Consider the following 22,789-nt stretch of genomic DNA (forward strand, 5'->3'; position numbering starts at 1 on the left):
CCGCAGCCAATCAACGCCGGGGGCGGGCAAAGGGGCGGGGTCGAGCGCTGCCCGCGCCTCCTCGCGGGTCGGGGCAAACACCGGGACGAGCTCCGGTCCCGGCCGGTCCCTTTCCCGCCGCGCGGTGGGAAGCGAGGTGTGGGACATCCAGGGGGAGCCCGGCAGATCCACAAGTCCGCCCGCCCCCGGCGCACTCCCGGTCACGGGCGCGGGCGGCGGGACCTCCCGCCAGCAGGGGGCGCGGCGGCGGGCGGCGCGGCGCTCCGCGGCCGTGCGCAGCGCGGAGCCGGCGGAGGGCGAGCGCTGCCATGGAGGCGCGCGCCGCGGGCCGCGGCCTGCTCGTATCCACCGCGCGCGGCGGGCCGGGCGGGCGGGGGGCCGCGGTGGGGCGGGGCAGGCCGGTGACCGGAGGTTTTCTTAACTGCGGCCAAGAGCGTTGCTGGTGCGGAGGTGCGGGCCGGGCGGCGGGAGCCGTGCGTGCTCGGCCTGGAGCGGCGGGCCGGCCGCTACGGGTGAGTGAGTGCGAGCGCGGCGGGGCCCGGCTCGCCTCGCTCGGTGCCGCCGCGGCGGGGCTCGGTTCCGCGCCCAGCTGCCACAGCCGTGACTCTCGGCATCCCTGCGTGCTCCCCCGGCCGGTCCCCTCACCCCGCGGGACCGGCGCTCCGGAGGTGCCTTCCCGGCTCCCCGATGCTCCCCCGGTAACCAGAGCCGCTGCCAGCCCGGTGTTGGACCTGCCCCGTGGCAGCGAGACTTCAGCAGCTCTTCCTTCTCCCCCGGGGTATCCGCGTCCTGCACGGTCTCACCTTCGTTGCCTTTTTCAACTCCTGCCCCAGAAGCTTAGCGATAAAAATCAAACGTTGTGTCTCTGTACACACAGCTCCTGTTTGTGTGCGTTCCTGCCGGGTTTTTACAAGCCTTCCTTCTGTCTGCAGGGTGGTTATTCGCTCCCAGGAGAAAGAAAACTCTGATCCGGATTATATTCCCATCAACAGCCGTTTTAAGTGTGTGCAAGGTACTGACTGCTGGGGGGAAGGTCGAGAATCCCCTGCTGTTGATCCACAAACCTTAAATTTAATGGTGTTTCCTGACCTGTCTCCTGAGCCACAGCGGATTGAATCCTTTCTCTGTGAAGCAGCAAGTCACATTTTATGGCATCCCCTTGTTCCTCATTCAAGCAGGTTGTCATTCCATGTCAGCATGAACTTGTGAGGAACTTGGCTGGCTCCAGTGCGTGGTGTGCTTGGCATCACACAGAGCCAACACATGCAGCATCTGGTTTCAGGGTCTGGAATTTGCTGTCTGCTGGTGTCGGTCTCTCAGACTTCTCTGCTATGCCAAGAGTTGGGAGCTGTTGCTTTTGCCTGCATGTTTACATCTAAACTTCCTAAGGTCTACCAAGCTCTCAGCATCCCACGTGCTGAATGAGGAAGGGCTTTAGGCCTTGTTTTGGAAGAACTTAAATAGCAGTAAGTGGCCCTGGGTCAAATCTTTGTAAGGAGTAAAAGTCCTTTTTCCTGAATTTACTCATTCCCTTGTGTGCAGTTCAGGATGTTCTGCCCCTGATTTTGCTCTGTAGAGAAGCTCTGAAGTTCCTTGTCAAGTTGGTCTTTCCTGAAGTAGCTGCACTGATGGGGAAAAACCAGCCAGATGTATGAGAACTGTGTGATGGGAATCTCCCTGCTGGGAGGTGACTGTCCAGGTTCTCTCTGCCAGAACCGTTAGGAATGTACAGATGTAAATTAGAGCTCTTTGTTCCTGTTAGGACTCTCTCATGGCTGGCAGCAGGCAGTGTAATTATATGAGTCTTCAATTACTGCAGCATCCAGCGTCAGCTCTACTGATCATGTTTTTCTCTTTTCTAGAGGCAGAAGAAACTCTGCTGATTGATATAGCTACAAACAGTAAGTTTCATAAGGGTAGTGGTGCAGCTAAAGGTCCTGTCATGGAACAGCCACTGGTGCTTGTTTTGCCTTCCAGTCTTCCCCCAGGCTCTGTGTTTGTCCTCTGCTCAAACAGGGATTGTTTTCCCTCTGACATTGTCATCTGGCTCTGTGAGACACTGGCTTGTCATGACAGACAAGGTTTGAAATGCAAATGGTCAAAATGTTTGCAGTTATTTTCCTGCTTTTAGAGCTCTTGTTTTCAAAATTGCAGTAGGGAGGATTCCTAAAGCCAGGATAATGTGCTGGGGATATCCCAAGCAGTGTGGGGGGACCTCAGAAGTGCAGGGAGGTGCAGGTTTCCAAAACAAACACCTGGAAGCTGGGTGGGAAGCCTGGGGGCTCTGAGGCAGCCTGGGCTGACTCAGTGAGTGTGTTTGAAGCAGGCTGCAAGGTCCGGATCCAGGGTGACGAGGCGCCGGAGCGGCTCTTTGAGATCCCTGACGAGGAGCGCTGCTTGGGATTCCTGTCAGAAGTGCAGAGCATACAGGAAGGTGAGCAGAGTCTCCCCTGTGCATGTGAAATCCTCTGCCAGCAGTGACTGACAGGGATGGATTTTTTCCAGCCCACCTGAAAGCATCTCTTCCTGAACCTAAGGACTCAGCCATTTGGCATCAGGTGGAGAAGAGCCTTACAGGTCTATCTCCAGGTACAGTTGACTTTGCTCCGGGGCCTGTGCAGTTCTGGGGTGCCAAGGGTAGGATCTGGGTCTGGCCATGCTTCCTTGTCTGTTAATTCCTTCCTGAGTGCTATTTTCACCCTTGGTTTGTGTATGTTGAGCTTCCTGCCTTGCCTTGTGGTTAGTGCCCCTTTCTCCCATTTCCAGGGTCACACAGTTGATGTATTCCTACTCTAGTTTGGTTTTTTGGTTACATTTTTTCCTTCTTGATCTGAGCTGTTTCAGATTGTTTCTCAGGGTGTTTTTCTTGGATTTTTCATTACAGGAGCTCTGGGGTTTGAGGATGACTTCAACACTCTGAGCCTAGAAGAGAAAAGAAACATGCAAAACCACCAGACGGGATCTCGACGGGAACCCCCACCTCCTCCTGTCCCTCAGAATAAACAGTAAGGGATCTGTTCCCTTTTTTACTTTTCTTCCTAGACATCAGAACTAGTTCTAGTGCTGCTCTTGCTTCCTTCCTAGATTTCACCGGGAGAGAGAAAGCACATCCAGAGACCAGCCCAAGGTGACCAACACGATGCGCAAGATCTTTTTGCCCAGCACACAGTCGGGGCAGAGAGAGGGGCTCATCAAACATGTGCTGGCCAAGAGGGAGAAGGCCTACATCAACCTGCACAACTTCAGGTGAGACCTGGGAGGGAAGAACAGAGCTGCAGGATCTCTCCTGTGAGCTTGGATCTCACCCAGGATTGGACCCTGGTAGCTGGTGAGGGGTTGCAGCTCAAGTGGCCAGTGAGGATGGTACAGCCCAGAAGTCTCATGTCCATGGGACAGCTGCTCCTTTTGTCTTCTCTCTGCGTGTGTCAGATATCGTGAGCCTTGGTAGGGCTGGGGCAGGTGGGCAGAAAGAGTGAAGACTGAGGTCCCACCATAGTGTCATGGTGTTGCCCCTCGTGACGTGATGTTCAAAGAGCCAGATGTTTGCTGGTGGAATGCCTTACTCAGGGGACTGTCACTGGGAGTGAGCCAAGCCTGGGAGAATTTTGAAGGAGTGACTGAGGGATCAGGGAAGCCTCAGCCTGGAGAAGAGGAGGCTCAGGGGGACCTTCTGGCTCTCCCCAGCTCCCTGACAGGAGGGGGTAGCCGGGGGGTTGGGCTCTGCTCCCAGGGAGCAAGGGAGAGTACAAAAGAAAATGGCCTCAAACTGCTGCAGGAAAGGTTCAGGTTGGACACCAGGAGGAATTTCTTCATGGAAGGGGTGGTCAGGCATTGGAAGGGGTTGCACAGGGAAGAGTCCCCATCTCTGGAGGTGTGCAAGGAATGCCTGCATGTGGCACTCAGTGCTCTGGGCTGGGTGACAAGGTGGGGATTGGGCACAGGTTGGACTCAGTGATCCTGGAGGTCTTTTCCGACCTCAGTGATTCTGTGACTTTCAGTTCCCCCATGGCAGTCATTGCCCCATGTAGGGACAGCTCACAGTGTGTGCTTCCAGCCAGAACACTGTTGTGCTGCTGTGATTTTCATGGTGTTTCTAACAGCTCAGCTGCTTTTGTGTTGTAGGTTCTTTGTGGGAACCTGGAATGTGAATGGGCAGTCTCCTGACAGCTACTTGACCCCATGGCTGGCGTATGACATGGAGCCCCCAGATTTCTACTGCATCGGGTGAGCAGCTGCAGGGGCTCCAGGAGGACTGGCTTGGGTTTAGGTTCCTGTTGTGCTCTCAGAGGCTGCACAGAGCTGAGCTGTGGCACACAGGGGCCGTCTGAGGGCAAAAAGCTATTGGATGAGGCAGAGGATCAGGTTGTACAAAGCTAGCATGACATAATAGATTTTCCTGAAGAGCTAGAAATACAGATTTTATCTGCAGAGCTCACTCGTTGTCCTCTGCCTAAAGTGTTTCTCAGGGAAAGGGCTGCTGGGGGGTTTGGGGTAGGATCTCAAAGGCACTATGGGGGAATTCTACTGCTTTATTTAGCAAGTGGCCATAAGGAGCCGTTCCTCCAAGGGCTGTTGCTGGAGGTTTCACATTTCTGTAGGAAGAGGGGGATGTGCAGGAAGACTGGAGGTGCTAAGCTCTTGGGTTTCCAGGTTCCAGGAGCTGGACCTCAGCACGGAGGCTTTTTTCTACTTGGATTCTACAAAGGAGCAGGAGTGGCTGTCTGCTGTGGAGAGGTCCCTGCACCCTAAGGCCAAATACAAGAAAGTGAGTTCTGCTCAGTGGTATGGGGGCTTGTCATGGAGCTGGCATGATGGGAAGGAAAAAGGAAAAGGGCTGCCCTTTTCCTCCCTATTCAAGGAGCAAGGCTTGGAGAAACCAAGGGGGGTACTGGGCATGTGCATGCGTGGGCATGTGTCAAGTTCAATCTGGAGAGTCTGTTTCTGCACCACAGTTGCAGGAAATACTGTGCTTTGAAGTAGACATTTATAAAGGTGGGGACTACAATACCTTTATCAAATAGGAGGTGAGTGTAAGGGAAGCAGCAGGTTCAAATTCTCTACCTATATTACTTTGACATCTTGTACTATAGAAGCCAAGTGTGTCCTGAGCTGGTAAATTAAATGAATAGCTTTTCCCCAAAGGAATGAGATGATTTATGAAGTGAAGTCTTCCAGATGCTGCTGCCTTGAGTCAGAATTGCTTCAGCTGTGGCAGCAGGACTTTGTTCTGGCTGGTTTAGAGCAAGACATTGGTTTTATCTCTGCTGTGACAAACCTTTCTGCTGCAGGGACAAGTTCTGAATACACAAATGGGATTCCCTTTCTTCGTTAGCTTGTGTGTTTGCTGTCACACCCCATACTGTTTGCTCTGAGCAGGTGTTACAGGAAATGAAGCAGGGAATAGAGTGTCTTGCTGAACTGAGACCTATCAAGAAGAGCCAGGAGTCAGGGCTCGAACTGCAGAGAGGCTCCTGCTCCCTCTCCTCCCTTTGCTTCTCTTTAGTTTCGGGTGAATTTCTCCCACCTTAGTGAAAGGGAGAACACAGGATATGGCTGCAGGAGGAGGAAGTGGCTGAAGCTGTAGATAAGGCTTGTGGTCACTTGCAAATTCTGCTCCTGCAGAGCAGACTGGGTGCTGGGCTCTTGCAGCCAAATTCTCTGCTCTCAGCTTCTTTCCTCACTCCATAGGCTTAATCCCAACACATGTGAATGTTTCTGTGCATGGAGGTGAGCATGCAGACTGTGCTCAAGCAGGTGAGGCCTTGTCACTGTTTCAGAGTGGTGATGGCACTGTTTCAGAGGGGTGATACCACTTTTGGAGGTGCAGGAAGGTCACAGACTGGGCAGTGTTGGCTTAGCACACATAAAAGATCAGCAGAAGACCTGAGGTCCCCATTGGGACAGGGCACATGAGAATGGTGTTAGCCTCTGTGGGCTGAGCTCTGTGGAAGCAGATATCTGCTCAGATCCAGAGAGGCCCTTGGCTTCAGGGAATGAGTATTTCCTGAGAATGAGTCAGTCTGTGTAGCTCAGAGATGCCTTTTGCTGCCCCATGCCTCAGGCACGTCTGCCTCAGGGAAATAGGAACATCTCTGTCCATTCCCCTCTGCACTGGAGCCCACAGTATGCCCAGGTGGGCTCTGACTCCCACTGCACCTGCCGCCTTCTCTGCTTGTGCTGCTTAGAGCACAGCAAGGGCTGAGACCTGAGTCACAAACTTGCTGGGCATTCATTCAGTTTCTCTTTGCCCACCCTGTTGTAGGGAGGGACCAGAGTAGGGAATGCAGTGGGCTCAGCACTGCTTACAGCTCCTGGGGAGTGACAGGTGGACCCCAAGAACCTTGTGGACAGGAGAACCTGCTGTGGACAGGAGACCCTTTGGGTTCTATTGTTGCAATTAGGGATTGAGTAGAGAACATGAGGAAGAGGGAGAGCCAGAGCAGCAGAGCATCAGGCAGAGCAGATCAGAACTGTGTGTCCCACTGCCTCTCTGGGAATTCAGGATCCTGTTTATTTTTGCAGGTGCAAATGGTCCGCCTGGTTGGGATGATGTTGCTCATATTTGCTAAGAAGGATCATCTGAGCAATATCAGAGAGGTTGTGACAGAGTCTGTGGGCACAGGAGTCATGGGAAAGATGGTGAGTCACCAAGGCCAGCTTGTTGCTTCCCTGTATCCATGCAAAAAGTGGCACAGGCTGGTTTGGTTCACCTGTGCCATCCCAGTCCCCTCACTTGCCACCTGCTCCAACCCCACTGGTCCCTCCTGTCCCTAGGGCAACAAGGGTGGTGTGGCCATCAGGTTCATGTTCCACAACACCACCTTCTGTGTCGTCAACTCCCACCTGGCTGCCCACGTGGAGGACTTTGAGCGCCGAAACCAGGACTACAAGGACATCTGTGCCCGGATGAGCTTCCTGATCCCCAGCTCAGACTGCCTGTCTGAGCTCAACATCATGAAGCACGAGTGAGTTGTCCCCCCCCTTGGCAGTGGTGTTGAGTATCCCAAGTCAGATCTGCATCAAACCTCCTGTTGGTGCAGTTAAGTTTTCTGGCTTAATAAAATAATTTGACATCCCAAGGGCTGTGGTGTGCTGCAGTTCCTGCAGACAAACTGGTCACCTCCTTGTTGCAGTGCCTCGTGCACCCTGTTCCCAGTGTCCCTGTCCTTGGATTTGTGTATAACTTCCTTTCCAGCAGGCCTAAACAGAATACAAATGGTTGGTACCTAAACAGAATACAAATGGTTGGTACTTCTGTAATGAATGCTTAAACCGTTTAAAAACCAAAAAATGTAGAGTGGATTAGTACAGAAAAAAAACTTCAGATATTAGATTATCCTTGATAATCCACTAATGGAAATGTTGAGGTTTGACTATAAACAGGAAGAGCTTTGGTACTAGCAAGAGGTTTAAATTTTAATCTTTAAATTAAACCTTTATGGAGTAAAGAGTGAGTCCCATAAGTGTTTCTTCAGCTGCTGATAGCAAGAAGGCTGTAGGCCTGGAGAGGAGCAGGGTGGGAGCAGGTGCTGGTGAAGTTGGCTGATAGCAGGGATGGGAAACAATATCCAGAAGGGTGTAAACTCCAGGAACCTAATTCTGCTCCTTGAAATGGTGCATCAGGTGGTCTTGGCTCAGTAGGTGGTCTGCTCTGGTTGAAGGAAAGGCAGTGAAAAACCAACAGGTAAAAGCAGGGTGTCACATGAGGGATAACCCTGAAGATACAGATGCCTCACCTGTCCTGCTGGCTGAGAGCCTGGCTCCACTTAATGAGCCTCCACCATGACCCTCTTCTTAACATGAGAAGAGCCTCAACACCAGCTGGATTTTGTGTGAACACTGGTCTTGCTTCATTAGAGTCAGTGCTGTTCCTCTGGCTTTTTTCACACTGAGACAAATGCATTATCTCCTACTAAACCAAGTTTTCAGTCTTTGGGGAATTCCAAAGGAGATGGATTTAGTCCTGTAGCATCTGTTGTCACTAGAAATTTCTGCTGTTGGACTCAGTCTTTAATGTATCCTTTTTGTCTTCCACATGTCTCAGCTTTAATGTGGTTTCAAAAGGGGAGCTGTTGACTGCTGATCTGCTCCCAGAGTTCTTCCCTGTGAGGGTGCTGAGGCCCAGGCACAGGCTGCCCAGAGAAGCTGTGTCTGCTCCATTCCTGGAATTCTTACAGGCCAGGTTGGACAGGGCTTGGAGCAACCTGGGATAGTGAAAAGTGTCCCTGCCCATGGCAGGGGGCTGGAACAAGATGAGGTTTAAGCTCATTTCCAGACCAGACCATTCCATGATTGTTTGTGTATCTTTGTTTGCAGCGTTGTTATCTGGCTGGGAGACCTGAACTACAGGCTGTGTCTGCTGGATGCCAGTGAAGTGAAGAATCTCATCAGCAAGAATGAACTTCAGAAGCTGCTGACTTACGACCAGGTCAGTGAATTTACTCACATTCTCCCCATCCCTGGGAGGTCATCTTGGATTGGAATGTGCCTCTGCTAGGGAGGAGCTGGCAGCCATGGAGCTGGGGAAGGGGCTGGAGCACAAATCTGATGAGGAGCAGCTGGGGGGGGCTCAGCCTGGAGAAAAGAAGGCTCAGGGGGACCTTCTCACTCTCTGCAACTCCCTAGAGAACAGTGCAGCTGGGTCAGGGTTGGTCTCTTCTCCCAGGTAACAACTGGCAGGACAAGAGGAAATGGCCTCAAGTTGTGCCAGGAGAGCTTCGGGCTGGATATTAGGGAAATATTTTTTAATGGAAAATGCTCTCTAGCAATGGCACAGACTGCCCATGGCAGTGATGTCCCCATTCCTGGAGGGATTTAACAGACATGTAGAGGTGGCACGTGGGGACATAGGTTAGTTGGGGCCTTGACAGTGCTGGAGGAACTGTTGGACTCAATGGTTTTGGAGGATTTTTCCAACCTACATAATTCCATGGCAATCTGCAGTAAGGGTCTGGACACAGACACAAACACTGGACTCTGACAGAGCTCTGGGTGTGCTGGTTGCAACATCCCCCTAAAACCAGATTGTCCATCCTGGGGTAACTGGGTAACTCAGGCAGTCACTATGTGTGTCTGAGTCTCAGTGCAGGAGTTCTCTCTTAAATACAAACTACAAGCTGAACACAGAGATTTGTAACAACAGCAAAAGCTGCTGTGATCAGTGTTGTGAAAGAGGTATTGATTTGGAGTCCAAATCTGCTCAGCCAGTTTGACCTGAATTCTGTGCTGTCGCCTTCCCTGCTCGGCACTTCCCTGCAGCACACGGAAGCTGGTGGCAGGTGCCCTTCAGGTGAAGGGTTGCACTCAGGAAATATAAACAGCAGTGGTGCAGTATCACCTCTGACACAGTTTAACAGTAAATTTGGCTGATTGTACTCTGTATCTCATTTTTTTGCTGTACTACAAAGCTTTGTTCAGGAAACAGCTGTAGCTTAGGTCTTACTGAGGAAAACATCCAGGAGGTTTTGCAGAAGAGGCAAGGAGAAAAGGAGGGTGGTGTCAGGTTGTCAGGCAAGTGCAATCATGGAGGCTCTTGCTAAAATTATTGTTGGGGAATGACTAATGATGGCAATCTTAAGCCTGAAAACTGATGAAAGCGTTTAGTAATTAATATTTCCCTTAACTCTTGCTTGATGCTGCCTGCATGGTCAGGTGAGCAGTACCATGCCAATTTGTACTCGGTCTGTTTGGAAAATATTTCCCTTGTGTGTTAAAGGTGTGAGGTCTGAAAGGCAGTTTGGGGGTGTCTGTGAATCCCACAGAATGGCCACAGGCCATGGTTGCTCTGCCTGTAGATCTGCTCTCTAACACTGCTGTGGTAAGGGAGGGGTTTTTGGGTTTGGTTTGTTTTTTTTTTTTTTTTAAAGTTTTCTTTTCTGCTTTAGCTGAATATTCAGCGCACTCAGAAGAAAGCATTTGCAGATTTCATGGAGGGAGATATTAACTTCATCCCCACGTATAAATATGACTCTAAAACAGATCGCTGGGACTCCAGGTACATTGGCTGCAGCTGGGTGTATTTATCTATGACATAAAATGCATTTTCTCACAAAACATGATTTCCTGCTGCTTAGAACTGTGCATACCTGTCAGTGTTAGTTTGGCCTTCCCTTTTTTCCTGCTTTCTGCAATAAGCAGCCCCTGTGTACGTTGACCAGGCACATCCCTTAAACCTCTGTAGCTGCTGATCCCACTGGATGAAGGCAGGTGAAGTGTGAGCTCAGGTCACTCAGCACTGGGGGCTTTTTCTATTACCAGGGACAGGCAAACAGTATAAAAAAGGAATCATAGAGCTAAGGAAACAGGCTCTCTGAGTCACCCTGTCCCCTGACTTGCACACCCACAGGGTGGCTGCACTGTGATAACAATTGTGGTTCCTGCTTGGTGCCTCCCACAGACATGGCTGCATCTGCTGCAGGGGCTGCTCCGAAGGGAGAAACTCCTAAGAAGGACTTTCAGACCATGTAGTGATTGAATTTGACTTGGCATGTTTATGAATCATCACAGTAGTTAAGCTGAAGAAGGATAACCCAGGATTCAGGCTTCACAACATAATAATAATCACCGAGTAGACTTTCCATAGCGGAAACAATAAGCGATGGGTTGGACTGTGGGCAGAAAGGTCTGGCAGCACAAGTCATGCAGATTGGGTCACAGCACACATGGTTCAGGCTGTGGAAATGGGCTCGACTGAGGGTTATTTTGTTTGCTGGTACTGGAAAGGATGGGAATTTTATCTGCTGTATTGGGAACGGGGGAGAGAGCAGAAGAAATAACAGAATTCAAGTTGGGGTAAGTGATAGGAGTTCATCCTGTCACTGCTGTGATGATATGGGTGGAGGGAACTGCCTTGTTGCACAGAGGAACAGCTTGGACAGGATTGTTGGATTCCCCTGGTAACCTGTTTTTCTTTGTAGTGGGAAGTGCCGTGTGCCAGCGTGGTGTGATCGGATCCTTTGGAGAGGAGGGAACGTCAGTCAGCTCCGGTACTGCGGGCACATGGAGCTCAAGACCAGTGACCACAAGCCTGTCAGTGCCCTGTTCTGCATCGGGGTAGGTTCGTGTGTTTGTTGGGGCAGGATCCCAGCACTGCCAGGCATTCCAGGCATTACTGTGGGAGGCAGTGATGGAGTCAGGGCACATCTGCTGAGGCTGTTGCAAGAGGACAGATGAACCCAGATGAGGCATGCCTGCTGTGGGTGTGCTGCATCTGGCAGCACTGGAATGGGTGAGTCCCACTGTTCCCTGCTCCACATGGAGACACAGCAGCAGCCTGGACCCAGCTGTACCTGTGCTGCCTCAGATGTGTCATCCGGTTCAAACCTGGGTGTTTTTTGCTGCCTCCTGCTCCCTGGGTGGCTCAGGTCACAGAATGGGTCAAGTTGGAAGGGACCACAGTGGGTTGTTGGGTCCCATCTCCCTGCTCCAGCAGGGCCATCACAGAGCACATGGCACAGGATTGTGTCCAGGCAGTTCTGGACTCTCCACTGAGGGAGATTTCACAGCCTCTCTGGGAAAACCATTTCAGTGCTCTCTCATCCACACAGTGAAGAAGCTCTTCCTTGTGTTCAGGTGAAACTTCTTGGGATCAGTTCCTGCCCATTCCTCCTGTTCCATTGCTGGGCTCCACAGAGCAGAGCCTGGGCCCTGCTCTGAGCTCTCCCTGCAGACAGGAACAGACAGGGCTGAGAACCCCTCTCAGCTCTGTCTCCTCTTGAGGGTGAACAGCCCCAGCTCCCTCAGTCTTTCCCTGTAAGGGAGATGCTCCAGGCACTTCAGCATCTCTGTAGTTTTTGCTGGCCCCACTCCAGGGGCCCCATGTCTCTCTTGTACTGGGGAGCCCCAAACCAGACATGGCACCTCATGTGTGCCTCACTTGCACTGAGTATAATAGGCTGAGTCTATTTAAAAAAAAGCCTTTCTCCTTTCCCTCTGGAGAATCATGAGAAATGCTGCAGCATGCCAATGCTGTCTCACAGAGGTTGCCTCCAGTGATCCAGTTGTGTGACCAGTGCCCAGTAACACCTGGTAACTCCTGCAGGGGTGAAATCTGTGTAGAGCTGCAGACACAGCTTGGGACTGCACACGTGTGTGTGAACTCAGCCTTGCAGCTACAGAAGCAAGTGCTTAGAGAAATAATTCACTTCTGCAGTTTGCTCATGATCAAGAGAGTTCCTGTGAAAGCCAGTCAGAAGTTTCGTTGAGTGTTTTTTGTCTCCCACAGGTGAAGGTTGTGGATGAGCAGAAGTATCGGAAGCTGTTTGAAGACATTGTTCGTATCATGGACAGGATGGAGAATGACTTCCTTCCTTCACTGGAGCTGAGCAGGAGAGAGGTGAGGATGAAACTGGGATCACTGTCACTGCCCAAACACAGCAGTGCCAGAACTTCTTTCAAAGACTTTGTTTCAATGAACTGGATTATAGAAAATAGAACTCTATCTTATGATCAGGAATTGGGTTAGTGAGGACATGTTGTATTGGCTTCATGGCAGGACTTCTGTGAGGAATTCTGCATTAGGTGGGCTCCTCTCAGCCTTGAGGGGCCACTGCAGAGTCTGTGGGGGGCTGGCCATGGGTCATATCCTGGCCACTAATATCACTTGATTTCTTTTTGCTCTGCAGTTTGAGTTTGAGAACGTGAAGTTCCGTCAGCTGCAGAAACAGAAGTTCCAGATTACCAATAATGGGCAGGTCACCTGTCACTTCTCCTTCATCCCAAAGCTCAATGACAGACACTACTGCAAGCCATGGCTTCGGGCCGAGCCTTGTGAAGGTTACCTGGAGCCAGGTGAGTGTAGTGCTGTAGACCGTCCCCATCCCATCTCCATTCAGTCCTTCCTGTATTTCCTGTGTCCTACCTTCCTTGCCATCAGTCCTGTCTGTTTGTCTTTTCTGTGTGGCCTTTGTCCCTGCTACCGTATGTTTGTCCCCATCATCCCTTTTGGAGTCAATTTAAAGAAAAGTCTTTCTTTAGTATCTGTGAAAGCCTATTTAAGAAAAGCCTTTCACAGACACTTTTGAAGAGTGTCTGTGTGTTCTTGAGAGCTCCAGTGTGTTGCAGATGAGAGCACGGAGATCTCCCTGGACGTGTATGTCAGCAAGGACTCCGTCACCCTCCTGAACTCCGGCGAGGATAAAATTGAGGATATTCTTGTCCTGCACCTGGACCGAGGGAAGGATTATTTCCTGACCATCAGTGGCACCTACCTGCCCAGCTGCTTTGGCACCTCGCTCGAGGCCTTGTGCCGGATGAAGCGACCCATCCGAGAAGTTCCAGTCACCAAGCTCATAGACCTGGTGAGTTCTGAAGCAGCTCTTCTAACCCAGAGAAGCCTGATTTCCCTTCTGATTGATCCCAAATCAGGAGCAGTACCTGCAGGTTGGGTTGTCTGTGCTGCCTCTGAGCTGAGTGACTTCACAGAGCTTTAGGTGCTCTTTTATTCTTCCTGTCTACCACAGCCAATGGCTTTTGACAGCCTGTACTTTATCTCTTTTTTCTGTGTGGGCTCTGAATATTGTTTGATGGGACAAAAAAGTGATCCTAGCACCTCATGTTGGTGTTACTGGTGCTGGCAGGCTCAGCTGGGTGGCACTGCGGTGTCATAAGAGATGTGATTAGGGTCCTCTCATCCAAGGTATGTGGGCCTCTTCTGCTATGGTGAGTGCCTCAGAGGCCTTTTCCTTCTGGATACATTCCCACTGCTCAGGGGAAGGAGCAAGCAGAAGCAGGAGGACTGAAGGAAAGTCTGTGCTGTGGGTGTGGGGTGCTGAAGAACACAGCAAATGAGCAATGGTGCAGCCTCGCTGGCCATTTCCTCCCACACCAACCACACAGTGAGAGATAATGCCTCGGGTGAGAGGTAGCTCATCAGGGAGAGATCTGTCTGTGGTGCAGCAAACTGTTCTCTGCCCACCCTATGCCAGCCCCCAGCATCAGTATTCCTCCTCCCACAGCTCATTGTGTACATGAGAGAGGGTTCAGTGGTGCCCTAGTCACCTCTTGTTTTTTGGCTACTCTCAGCTGTTTCTCGGGTTGTCCCATTTTGGGGATGTAATTCTGATTTTCAGGCTTGTTTCATTCATCTCTCCTTACTGCCTTACCTGGCCATGTTCCAGTGAGGTGCAGCAGCTCCCAAGTGCCAGTTCATGTCCCTATTTTTGTTCAGCCAGGAGAGTCCTTTCTTTCTGTCCACCAGAAAGCTCAGCCCCATTGTTTGAGTCTCTCTGCCATGTGATATCTTTCCTCTCCTCTCCTATCTCACAGTCTCACCCTTACATAAGGTGTTTTTTGTCCAGTAAGCTGCTGCTTTTTCACCTCTGTAGATTTGCCAGCCTCCACTCCCATTGTTTCCACATTTTCTTATCCTTTTAGCAGTTGTCCAGTGCCTCTCCCTGCCTCTTCCAGTTCCCATCTTTTATTGTAGATATCTACTTTTCTCACAAGTCCAATATACAGAGAAGTCCATTTTATAGGAGAATTTTGCCTTTTTAACACACTATTCAGGCTAGGCAGGATGCAGGTGGCAAGATAGATTGTTTGCCTCTTCAGGTCAAAGCAACTGATCCAGGCTTCAGGTTCCTCACATTTCTGAAGATTTGGTTATAGTCAGTCTTGTTTTAGAAGTGGGTCTGGAACATTTCACTGGCCTTGGTTGCTTTTCCACATGCTTTTTCCAGCTCAGCACCAACTTCTTGCTTGATAGAGAGAAATTTGGGCCCAGACTCTTGGCTCTGCTCTCACAGACACACACTGTTAGATTTGTAAGAAGAGTCCATTGAGACTTCTCCTTTCATGTATAGATTTCCTTCTCCTGTTACTCAGTGAAACATCTAGAAATAAAGCAGGCCAAACAATCAGCAAGGAGCACCTGCTCCAGTGTCTGCAGCAGGGACACAGCTCTCCTTATGGACATGGGGGAAATTTTAAGTTTTTTTGTTCTGATTTTACCATTGAGCTGAGAAATCCTTGCAGTCAGCCCAAGCTGAGCACTTACTGCCTGGATCAGTGGTGCTGGTGCTGCCTGCCCTGCAAGCTGAAACATTTGGGTGCAGTTCCTTGGGTTTTGGTGCTGCTCAGGCTGTGTGAGGCTGGCAGTGTCTGTGTGTTAAGAACCTTCTGCACTTGCATAGGCTCATCCTTCACTGCCTCCAGCATTTTCCTCAGCCTGGCTAGACTTTGTCATTTTCAGTGGAGAGAGGTCTGGAGATGCAGTCACTGAGGGGCTGAGGTGACTGGATCTCCAGTAGGTGGGTGCAGGTAGCACCGTGTAGGTGGCAGTTTGTCTGCCAATGGCTCTCCTGGTTCTCCCAGGAGGCAGACAGCGACATGGCTGCTGTCCCTTGAGCACCTCTCCTTTGGGATTTCATTATTAGTGTCTCATCCTGTTTTTTTTCCTGGCATCCTTTGGGTTTTAAAAGCCTCTTGAAGAACCCCTGTCAGGAACAGGTGAGTCTTGTGGAGCAGATCGTGCTGAAGGCTCAACATTAGGGAGAAATTGTTCCCTGTAAGGGTTGGGAGACCCTGGCACAGTTTGCTCAGAGCTGTCTGATCCCTGGCAGTGTCCAAGGCTGTGTTGGAAGGGCTTGGAGCATCCTGGGATAGTGGAAGGTGTCCCTGCCCATGGCAGGGGAGCAGAATGAGATGATCTTTAAGGTCCCTCCCAGCCCAAATCACTCTGTGGTTCTGTGGAGAGGTGAGCAGCCAGGCTCAGGTTGTGGGGTGAGGTGGAGATGACTCACCCTTTACAAAACGTGCAGGTGGCTGTCTGCCCTCCCAAACCTGTGACTGTGTCCCTCCCCCTGTGCCTCAGGAGAGAAACCTGTGCCAGCTCCTGTTCAGAGCAAGCTGTTCTCAGGAAGAGGACAGTCTGTTGTGGCTCTGTGAGAACTCAGGGAGGCTCCAGAGGAAGCAGGCACTGCAGAGGCCACAGGGGACCCTGAAATGCTCTTTCCTCCTGGTGTCCCTGTGCCATGGGAGCTGCAGCTGCTCCAAGCTCAGTCTGGGAATGCACTGGGGCTGTTCCCACCCTGAAGGGTCGATCTGCCAAGATTTGGCATGGACAGCCTGCTTCCATTTCCTCCTGCAGACCCACAAGCAGTGTCCAGCCAGCCCTGGCTGTACAGGGATGGCTCTCTGGGGATGCTGAGGGCTTGGTACACTCCTCTCTGGGCTATGCTAATGCTCTTAGGCTGCAGCAGCAGCAGCAGCCGGGTTTGAGAACAAACCCTCATTTCCCTGACCCTACCGAAAGCTGCTTAGGGGCCCTGTGAGCTCCACAGCTGCCACACACTCAGAAACACAGATTTAGCCCAGGGAATATTTTATCTCTAGCCTGGTCACAAGGGAAGATGGCTGAAATAACACAGGGACAGTGATTCTGACCAGGGAACTCCTTTCTGGCAGACACATCTCACCTGCCCATGTCCTGGCTTTTGGCCAGTGAACAGTGCTGTCTAAGCCCCTTGGAGAGCTTTCCAGAAATCCTGACGAGGCTGTGCATCATATGAGCAGGATTGTTGTTAATTGGCAGGCAAATCTCTCGCCACAGGTTTAACTTCGGGCCGTGTCAGCAAAAAGTGTGAAGGACCTGGTGTTCAATGGGTTCTTGTAATGCAAATTAGGCTTCTGCTTAATCACAAGAGATAATCCAAGAGTGCTTTCTCCCTCTTAACCACACTTTTTCCTCTCCTCTCTTTCCTGCTGCTCTCAGGAAGAAGACAGCTTCTTAGAAAAGGTAACACAAGCAATTGCTGTGTGGCAGTCTGCTTCTCAGTCGTGTGTCTGTAAAGAATGAGAGCTTTTCCCGTATTTTCTGTGGCAGAGGGAAGGGGAGGGGAGCACAGAGGGGACATGGCTGCCAGCAAAGCTTCTTAGCACAGCTGTGGGCTGGATGAGAGCATGGAGAAGCACACAGTGACCCCAGAGCCAAGCCCAACTGCGATGTTAAAGCTCACTAAATTTGCTTTGAGGGGGGGAAAAATTACTCTCCTGATCCTGACAGCTATGCTGGATATTCCCAAAAAAGATTGGCAGCCTTTGACATACCTCTGACCATAAGGAGGGGTTCACCACAGGAACTTCTCAGACCTGTGAGAAGAGGGCTGGAGTGGGAAACTCGGGTCTTTTGTTCCTTGCATCTGATTGTGTCCCTGTGGAGGCCGGGGAAGGGCCTTGTGCAGGAGCTGGATGTTTCTGTGCCTCCCCAAGCAGTGGAGCTGGGGCTGCTGCCTCTGATGGCCACGATGCCCGAGCGGGATTGCTGCTTCCCTTGGCACCCGTGCTCGGTGCTGGAGCCAAGCAAGGAAAACTTCCTTGGGAGAGCAGGTGGGAGATGCTGGGGGTGTTCATCCTCTCCCTGCTCTGCCTCTGCACCAGCTTCCCAGTCTGAGGGAGCCGTTCCTCTCTGGGCTGTCAGCGCAGTGGCAGAGTACCACAGAAGAGGGAAGGAATGTCCCCTCTCCAAGAGGGGATCGAGCTCGGGTGTTTAACCACGTGAAGCTCACAGACTCCCTCCTGGCGGAGGAGAAGGGAGGAATTTGGATTTTTTGGGAGCATCTTCCCGTGAGAAGGACGTGGCGGTACCTCCCTTCCTCACAGGCGGCAGGAGAGGGCGCTCGGGGCCCGGCCAAGCGCACCCGCCTCCTCCCCTGCTCCTCCTCCTCCTCCTCTTCCTTCTCTGCCCCGAGGCGCCTCGAGCCTTCTCCTCTTCTCTGAATACCTGGGATCTCCTCTATGGGATCTCCACTGCTCTCCCAGTCATGCCAAGGGCTGCCCTGGCACAGGGGGTTTCTGTAGAAGAGCCTCAGCCCAGGAAGAGTGTCCACAGCCCTGGGAGAGGGTCTACAGCTCTCCCCCTTTCCCTCTTAGAGGAATTTTGTAATGCTCTTGCCTGACACGCTGCTTCCCGACCTTGCAGTGCATATGGCTGAGCGAGGCAGCCATGCAGCTATGACTCCTTATCTACTGGCAGGGTCAAACCTGGTGCTGTGCAGGGCAGAGCTGTGCAGTGCTGTGTGGCAAGTGGGGCTATTGCCCGTGCCACCAGGGCTTGTGTCAGCCGGGGATGTCTGTGGGCACAGCAGGGAAGCCGCCCCGGCTGCTGTCAGTGGCTGTGTGTGCTGCAGGGACAGCCATGGCAGTTGTTGGCTCAGCTGGAGTGAGGTGCTTTCTGTGTGGCTTCTGGACTCCTCTGCTGGTGGCAGGGTTGTGTTCCTGCTTGTGCTGGTTTCTGGGTGCTTTGGGAGTGCTGGGCTTCCTCCTTGGAGGTCACAGGAACGTGAATGATCGTGAAGTGAGAGTAAAATCAAGCCAAGAACACGGATCCAGTTAAAGCATGGTGTGATGGAGACATCTAAGCCATGGAGCTCGTCAGCTGCTCCACAGGAGTAAGCAGGAACTGTGACAGTGGTGGCCTGTACTCAGTGAGAGCTCTCCTTGGGAAAATCAAGGAAGACACTCCAGGAATCAGGGGAGTTGCAGAGCCCTGAGAGCACCCCGGAGTCAGGGAAGGTGTGGGATCAGTGGGGATGGGGCTGGGCTCCCCAGCGTGGCAGCTCCCCCAGCACAAGGATTTGGGGGTCCCAGCCTCTGTTGGCTGCAGGGTGGGAGCTGGGATGGGGCCAGGGCACCGTGGGCAGCCAGAGCCACTTCCTGGGGGTCTGAGGGGGCTGTTGGAGAGAGCAGGCAGGTTGCTCCATGGGGCAGCAGAGGGGAGAGGAGCCAGGACCTGTGGGGCAATGGCTGGTGCTGTGAAAGTGAGTCAGGGCTAAGAGCACCCCAGAGTCCTGCTGCTTCCCCTCTCCCAGCTTTCCCTACCAGGGACTAAGGGCCTCAGGCAGAAAGGGCTGAGGTTACCCTGAGCCCTTGTGTGCTTTCTCCCCAGGAGAAATCCGTCCTGCAGATGGGCTCCCTGGACAGCCAGGAAGCAAGTGAGGTGCCACTGCAGGTGCCAAAGGAGATCTGGCTCTTGGTGGACCACCTATTCAAGCATGCCCTCCACCAGGTGAGAGGGAGGGTGAGGGAGCGTGCCTCTGCCACACTGGAGCTCCCGTGGTGACCTGGTTCCTCACACACACCTGGAGATCAGCTCCAGTTTGGTGTTTACGGGGCAAGGTTTTTCCCTGTGCTCAAGGCACTGGCTGGGGTCCCGGGGTTCACCATTCACTGGGACTTGCCATCAGTCACCATGTGCCTCAGCCTTTGTGGGGAAGGTGTCTTACACCATCCCTGTGCTGTTTTTGACAGGAGGACCTGTTCCAGACTCCAGGCATGCAGGAAGAGCTGGAGCAGATCATTGATTGCCTGGACACCAGCATTCCCGAGACAATCCGTATCCTTCCCTGATGCATCTCAGCTCTGCTGGGAGAGTTCACTCTCGGGAGAGCTTGTCTGTCACCTTTATCTGGCAGGGCTCCTGGCAGGGATGGGCTCCTCTTGGTCCCCCACAACCTCTGTCAAAGTTGAACCTGTGCTGGTCCCCTCACAAGCTCTCTCAAAGTTGAACCTGTGCTGGCCCAAGAAGCCAGGGGCTCTGGAAGCTTCTACAGGGCTGTGCCAAGTGCAGGAGCTGGGATACTGAAGAGCAGGGTCTGGAGAAGGGGCTAGTGGAGCAGGCAGCTCCTGTGCAGCCAGAGAGTGGGAAATGCAGTGTAGTGTTTTTCATGGATGGGGTCAATGGAGGAAAAGGAGGAGGAGAAGTTACGCAGGGAACTTGTGTGACCTCCTGCGAGATGAGCATCTGGGGAGGGGGGGGATCTCTCTGCTCAGCATGACCCTTGATTCCCAGCACTCCAGCGGGCAGTAATCACTCTGTGGCTGAAGCTCTCCTCATCTTCCTGGAGGCTCTGCCAGAGCCTGTGATCTGCTATGAGCTGTACCAGCGGTGCCTGGAGGGGTCCCACAGCAGCCGGCTGTGCCGACAGGTGCGGGGCTGTGCTGACCTGTGGGGCTGCTGCTGGCTCAGGGCAGCTCCTGCTGCCGTGGGCTGTGCCATGCCTCTGGGCCTGCTCCCTGCCTGGGGACTGGCAGTGGCTCTGGGAGAACGGGCAGCTCTTCCAGAGAGACCCCAAGTGAGCCCTGTCTCACCCTGAGCACATGGGGAGCAGGGAGGGGTGAGCCACCCCTGGTCCTGAGGTCTTGAGCACTGCTCAAAGCTACAATTCCTGTCCTTTGTGGAGGGCTGTGCGTGGCTCTTGACAGCTGGCGGGGCAGCAGGCCAGGTCAAGCATGTCCCTGAGCAGAGGGGGAGGTTTCGGGGCAGTGAGAGCTGGGATCCGACTGGAAACTATGCAGGAAGCAGCCACAGGGCACTGGGGACTTTTTCCTGGTGACACAGCTTTCCTTGAAGCAGTGTCACCAGGAGCCACAGCCCACAGGTGCCATCAGTAGCGGGCTGCGGCTGTGGGTAAGGTAAGTTGCTGTGGAGCCTGGAGTGCCACACATGCCCAGGCTGCAGCAGTGGGAGCTGGGAGAGCTTCCTGACACCATTTCCTTGCAGGTGATCGTTCAGCTGCCGAGCTGCCACCGCAACGTGTTTCGGTACCTAATGTCCTTCCTGCGGGAGCTGCTCAGGTACTCGGAGGACAACAACGTCAGTGCCACCATGATCGGTGAGTGTTGTTCCTCTGCAGCCCTCGCTCCATCCTGGCCTCTTCCTGCACCTCCCAAGGTCTTTGTTCCTCACCAGTGAGTGATCTTACCTGCCTCCACAGCCGCCCTGTTCTCCAGCCTCCTCCTGCGCCCTCCACCCAACCTGATGGCCAGGCAGACCCAGCAGGACCGCCAGCGTGCCATCAACTTCCTCTACAGCTTCCTGCTCACCGGGGACGAAGAGTGACTCGTGCCGTGTGCCAAAGCCGGGGCCGCGCCCCAGCCGGGCCTCTGCCAGCTCCGAGGGGTAAAGGCTCGAAGCTCTCCAAGTGCCGTGTTTACAGTCGGAAGGGACGTTCCCCCTCCTCGCCGCGCCATACCCCAGCTGCAGAGGACCTGCACGCTCATTGCACTGCCATCCACCTCCGGAGCCTCCGGCTTCCCCGTGGGAGCCAGGTGGATCTGTTGATACCCGAGCACTGTGCCAGCACCCATCATCCCATGGCAGTACCACCAGTTCCCCAGGTCACGCTTCTCTCTGTGTCACCCCCATCTCCCAAGAGCTGCTGTAGAGAAGGGTGGGGATAGCTGGTGCTCTTGTAGGCCATGGCACACTGCATCCCTCCAGTGCCAGGTACGTGTGCTGATGTGTACACCACCCCAGACTGCTGTGGGACGTGTGCCACCCTCTGCCACACAGCCGTGCCAGCCCTGATGCCATCACTGTGCTTTGGACCGTGCTGACCCAGGAAGGTTGTTTGGACATTTGGCCTCTCCCCTTCGACATGGCCTTTCCCCTCTCCCTCCCTCGCAGGACTCAGGGCCACGGCACACAAGTCTGTCCCTTCACCCCCCACTCTGCCCTCACCTTCCTCTCCATTCCCTGCCCCAGCTTCCCCCGAGGACACAGGAAGGTGGGTGGCTCGCAGTGACCAGGGTCAGGCAGAGCCATGAGGTGCCCTCTGCTCCTCCTGGGCTGTCCTGTGCGTCAGGATGGGACTGTGAGCAGGATGGCACCGCTGTCCCTATAGCCCAGCCGACAGTGTGTGGGTAGGACAGGCTGGGGCACCCGGTGCCACTAGATGGAGTCCATTCTCTCCTCCTGAGGTGCTAGCAGAGGGTGCAGGTTTTGGGGGAGTGAAAGGAGCCACAAATGCTCCTTGGGGGCCAGAGGAGCAGCCGGGGGGGGCTGCATTGCAAGGGTCACACTCAGCTGGCTGAGGGGACAGCCCTGGGGCTGGTGACGGAGGATGCAAGAGTGGCCTGTCCCACTGAAACACTAAGAGGCCTGTGGGGCCACATGGCCTCAGGTGAGGGAGGCCAAAGCCAAGGGGAGGGGGTTGTGGTCACAGAGCCCCCGCCAGTGCCTGGGCTTAGCCCAGGGTGTCGTGTGGCCCTGCGGTCCCCATGCACTGGCTGAGCTGCTGCAGGCTCCCCTCCCTTCTGCCTTTTTCTTATCCTTAAAATTTTTAAATTACATAATTTATTGGGAAACCGTTCATTCCAAATAAACCTCCATTGTGCAAGGCCTGGGGGCTGTGCAGGGCACGCCTGCCGTCCCTCATGGAGTTCTGCACTGTCACAGAGCCCTGCCTGGAGCTCCAGGTTCGCTCTGGGGGCAGCTGAGGGCTGGGCACAGCTGGGGACAGTGGCAGAGGGTCCCATGCCGCTGGTTCCTGCTGGATGAGCTCCTGGGTGCACCCTTGATGTGCTGGCACTGCAGCCCAGTGCCCGTCCCACAGTGGTGGAGATGGCACTGGGTCCGGCCGGGGGCAGCAGGGTGCTGGTGCCCGTGTGTGGCACACGGCTTTGGCAGCCCCGAGCACTGGTGCCCAAGGCCCTGCTGGGCCAGCAAGGGGAGCCATGGTGGAGAAAGCCCTCACGTCCTGCCGCAGGAAATGGCGGCCGGTGTCATCTCCATCTGCTTCCTGCCGGCTCCTTGGGAGCAGGGCTGTGCCTGGGCAGCTGCTCCCGAGCTGTCACGGAGCTGAGCAGCGCTAGGTGCCGGCATTGTTCCCGCGGCCACCGCATTCCTGCCACTGCCGGCGGAAATGCCGGAGCGAGAGGGAAGCTCTGATGCTCCCTGGAGATGGGACAAAGCTGGGCCTGCCCATCCTCCTCCTCGGGAGGGCACAGGGATCCTTATGAGGGACCCTGGATGCTGTTGGGGTGCAGCTCTGAGGGTCTCGCTCATGCATCA

The 22,789-nt window shown here is 53.6% G+C and overlaps 1 protein-coding gene across 8 annotated transcripts; it reads left to right on the forward strand.

The window, feature by feature from the left end:
* The first annotated feature begins 288 nt into the window (after positions 1-288).
* OCRL (OCRL inositol polyphosphate-5-phosphatase) lies at positions 289-22,119 on the forward strand. Of its 8 annotated transcripts, none has more exons than XM_021547803.4 (24): positions 289-341; positions 433-512; positions 933-1,012; positions 1,863-1,901; positions 2,324-2,434; positions 2,506-2,589; positions 2,885-3,005; positions 3,085-3,246; positions 4,123-4,224; positions 4,651-4,765; positions 6,523-6,639; positions 6,775-6,965; positions 8,317-8,428; positions 9,885-9,994; positions 10,917-11,052; positions 12,224-12,334; positions 12,624-12,789; positions 13,063-13,298; positions 16,712-16,735; positions 18,884-19,003; positions 19,246-19,330; positions 19,795-19,922; positions 20,498-20,609; positions 20,712-22,119. In XM_021547803.4, exons 1-24 carry the CDS (start codon positions 309-311, stop codon positions 20,834-20,836), a joined length of 2,700 nt encoding a protein of 899 aa, XP_021403478.3. In that variant the 5' UTR covers positions 289-308; the 3' UTR covers positions 20,837-22,119. The 8 variants fall into 8 exon arrangements, with proteins under 8 accessions (XP_021403478.3, XP_021403480.3, XP_085426830.1 ...); XM_021547805.3 differs by having other exon boundaries at positions 2,327-2,434; XM_085570704.1 differs by lacking the exon at positions 16,712-16,735.
* The last annotated feature ends 670 nt before the right edge of the window (positions 22,120-22,789 follow it).

This window comes from Lonchura striata, chromosome 4A (assembly GCF_050655825.1).
Source record: "Lonchura striata isolate lonStrDom1 chromosome 4A, ASM5065582v1, whole genome shotgun sequence".
Taxonomy (NCBI): Eukaryota; Metazoa; Chordata; class Aves; order Passeriformes; family Estrildidae; genus Lonchura; species Lonchura striata.

What these genes read in the sequence shown, in the direction of transcription:
- OCRL (XM_021547803.4), top strand. Translation starts at nt 309, where the DNA reads ATGGAGGCGCGCGCCGCGGGCCGCGGCCTGCTC. An exon ending in CCAGATTTCTACTGCATCGG is followed by an intron (nt 4,225 to 4,650) that starts GTGAGCAGCTGC and finishes TTGGGTTTCCAG; the next exon opens with GTTCCAGGAGCTGGACCTCA. An exon ending in ACAGATCGCTGGGACTCCAG is followed by an intron (nt 9,995 to 10,916) that starts GTACATTGGCTG and finishes TTTTCTTTGTAG; the next exon opens with TGGGAAGTGCCGTGTGCCAG.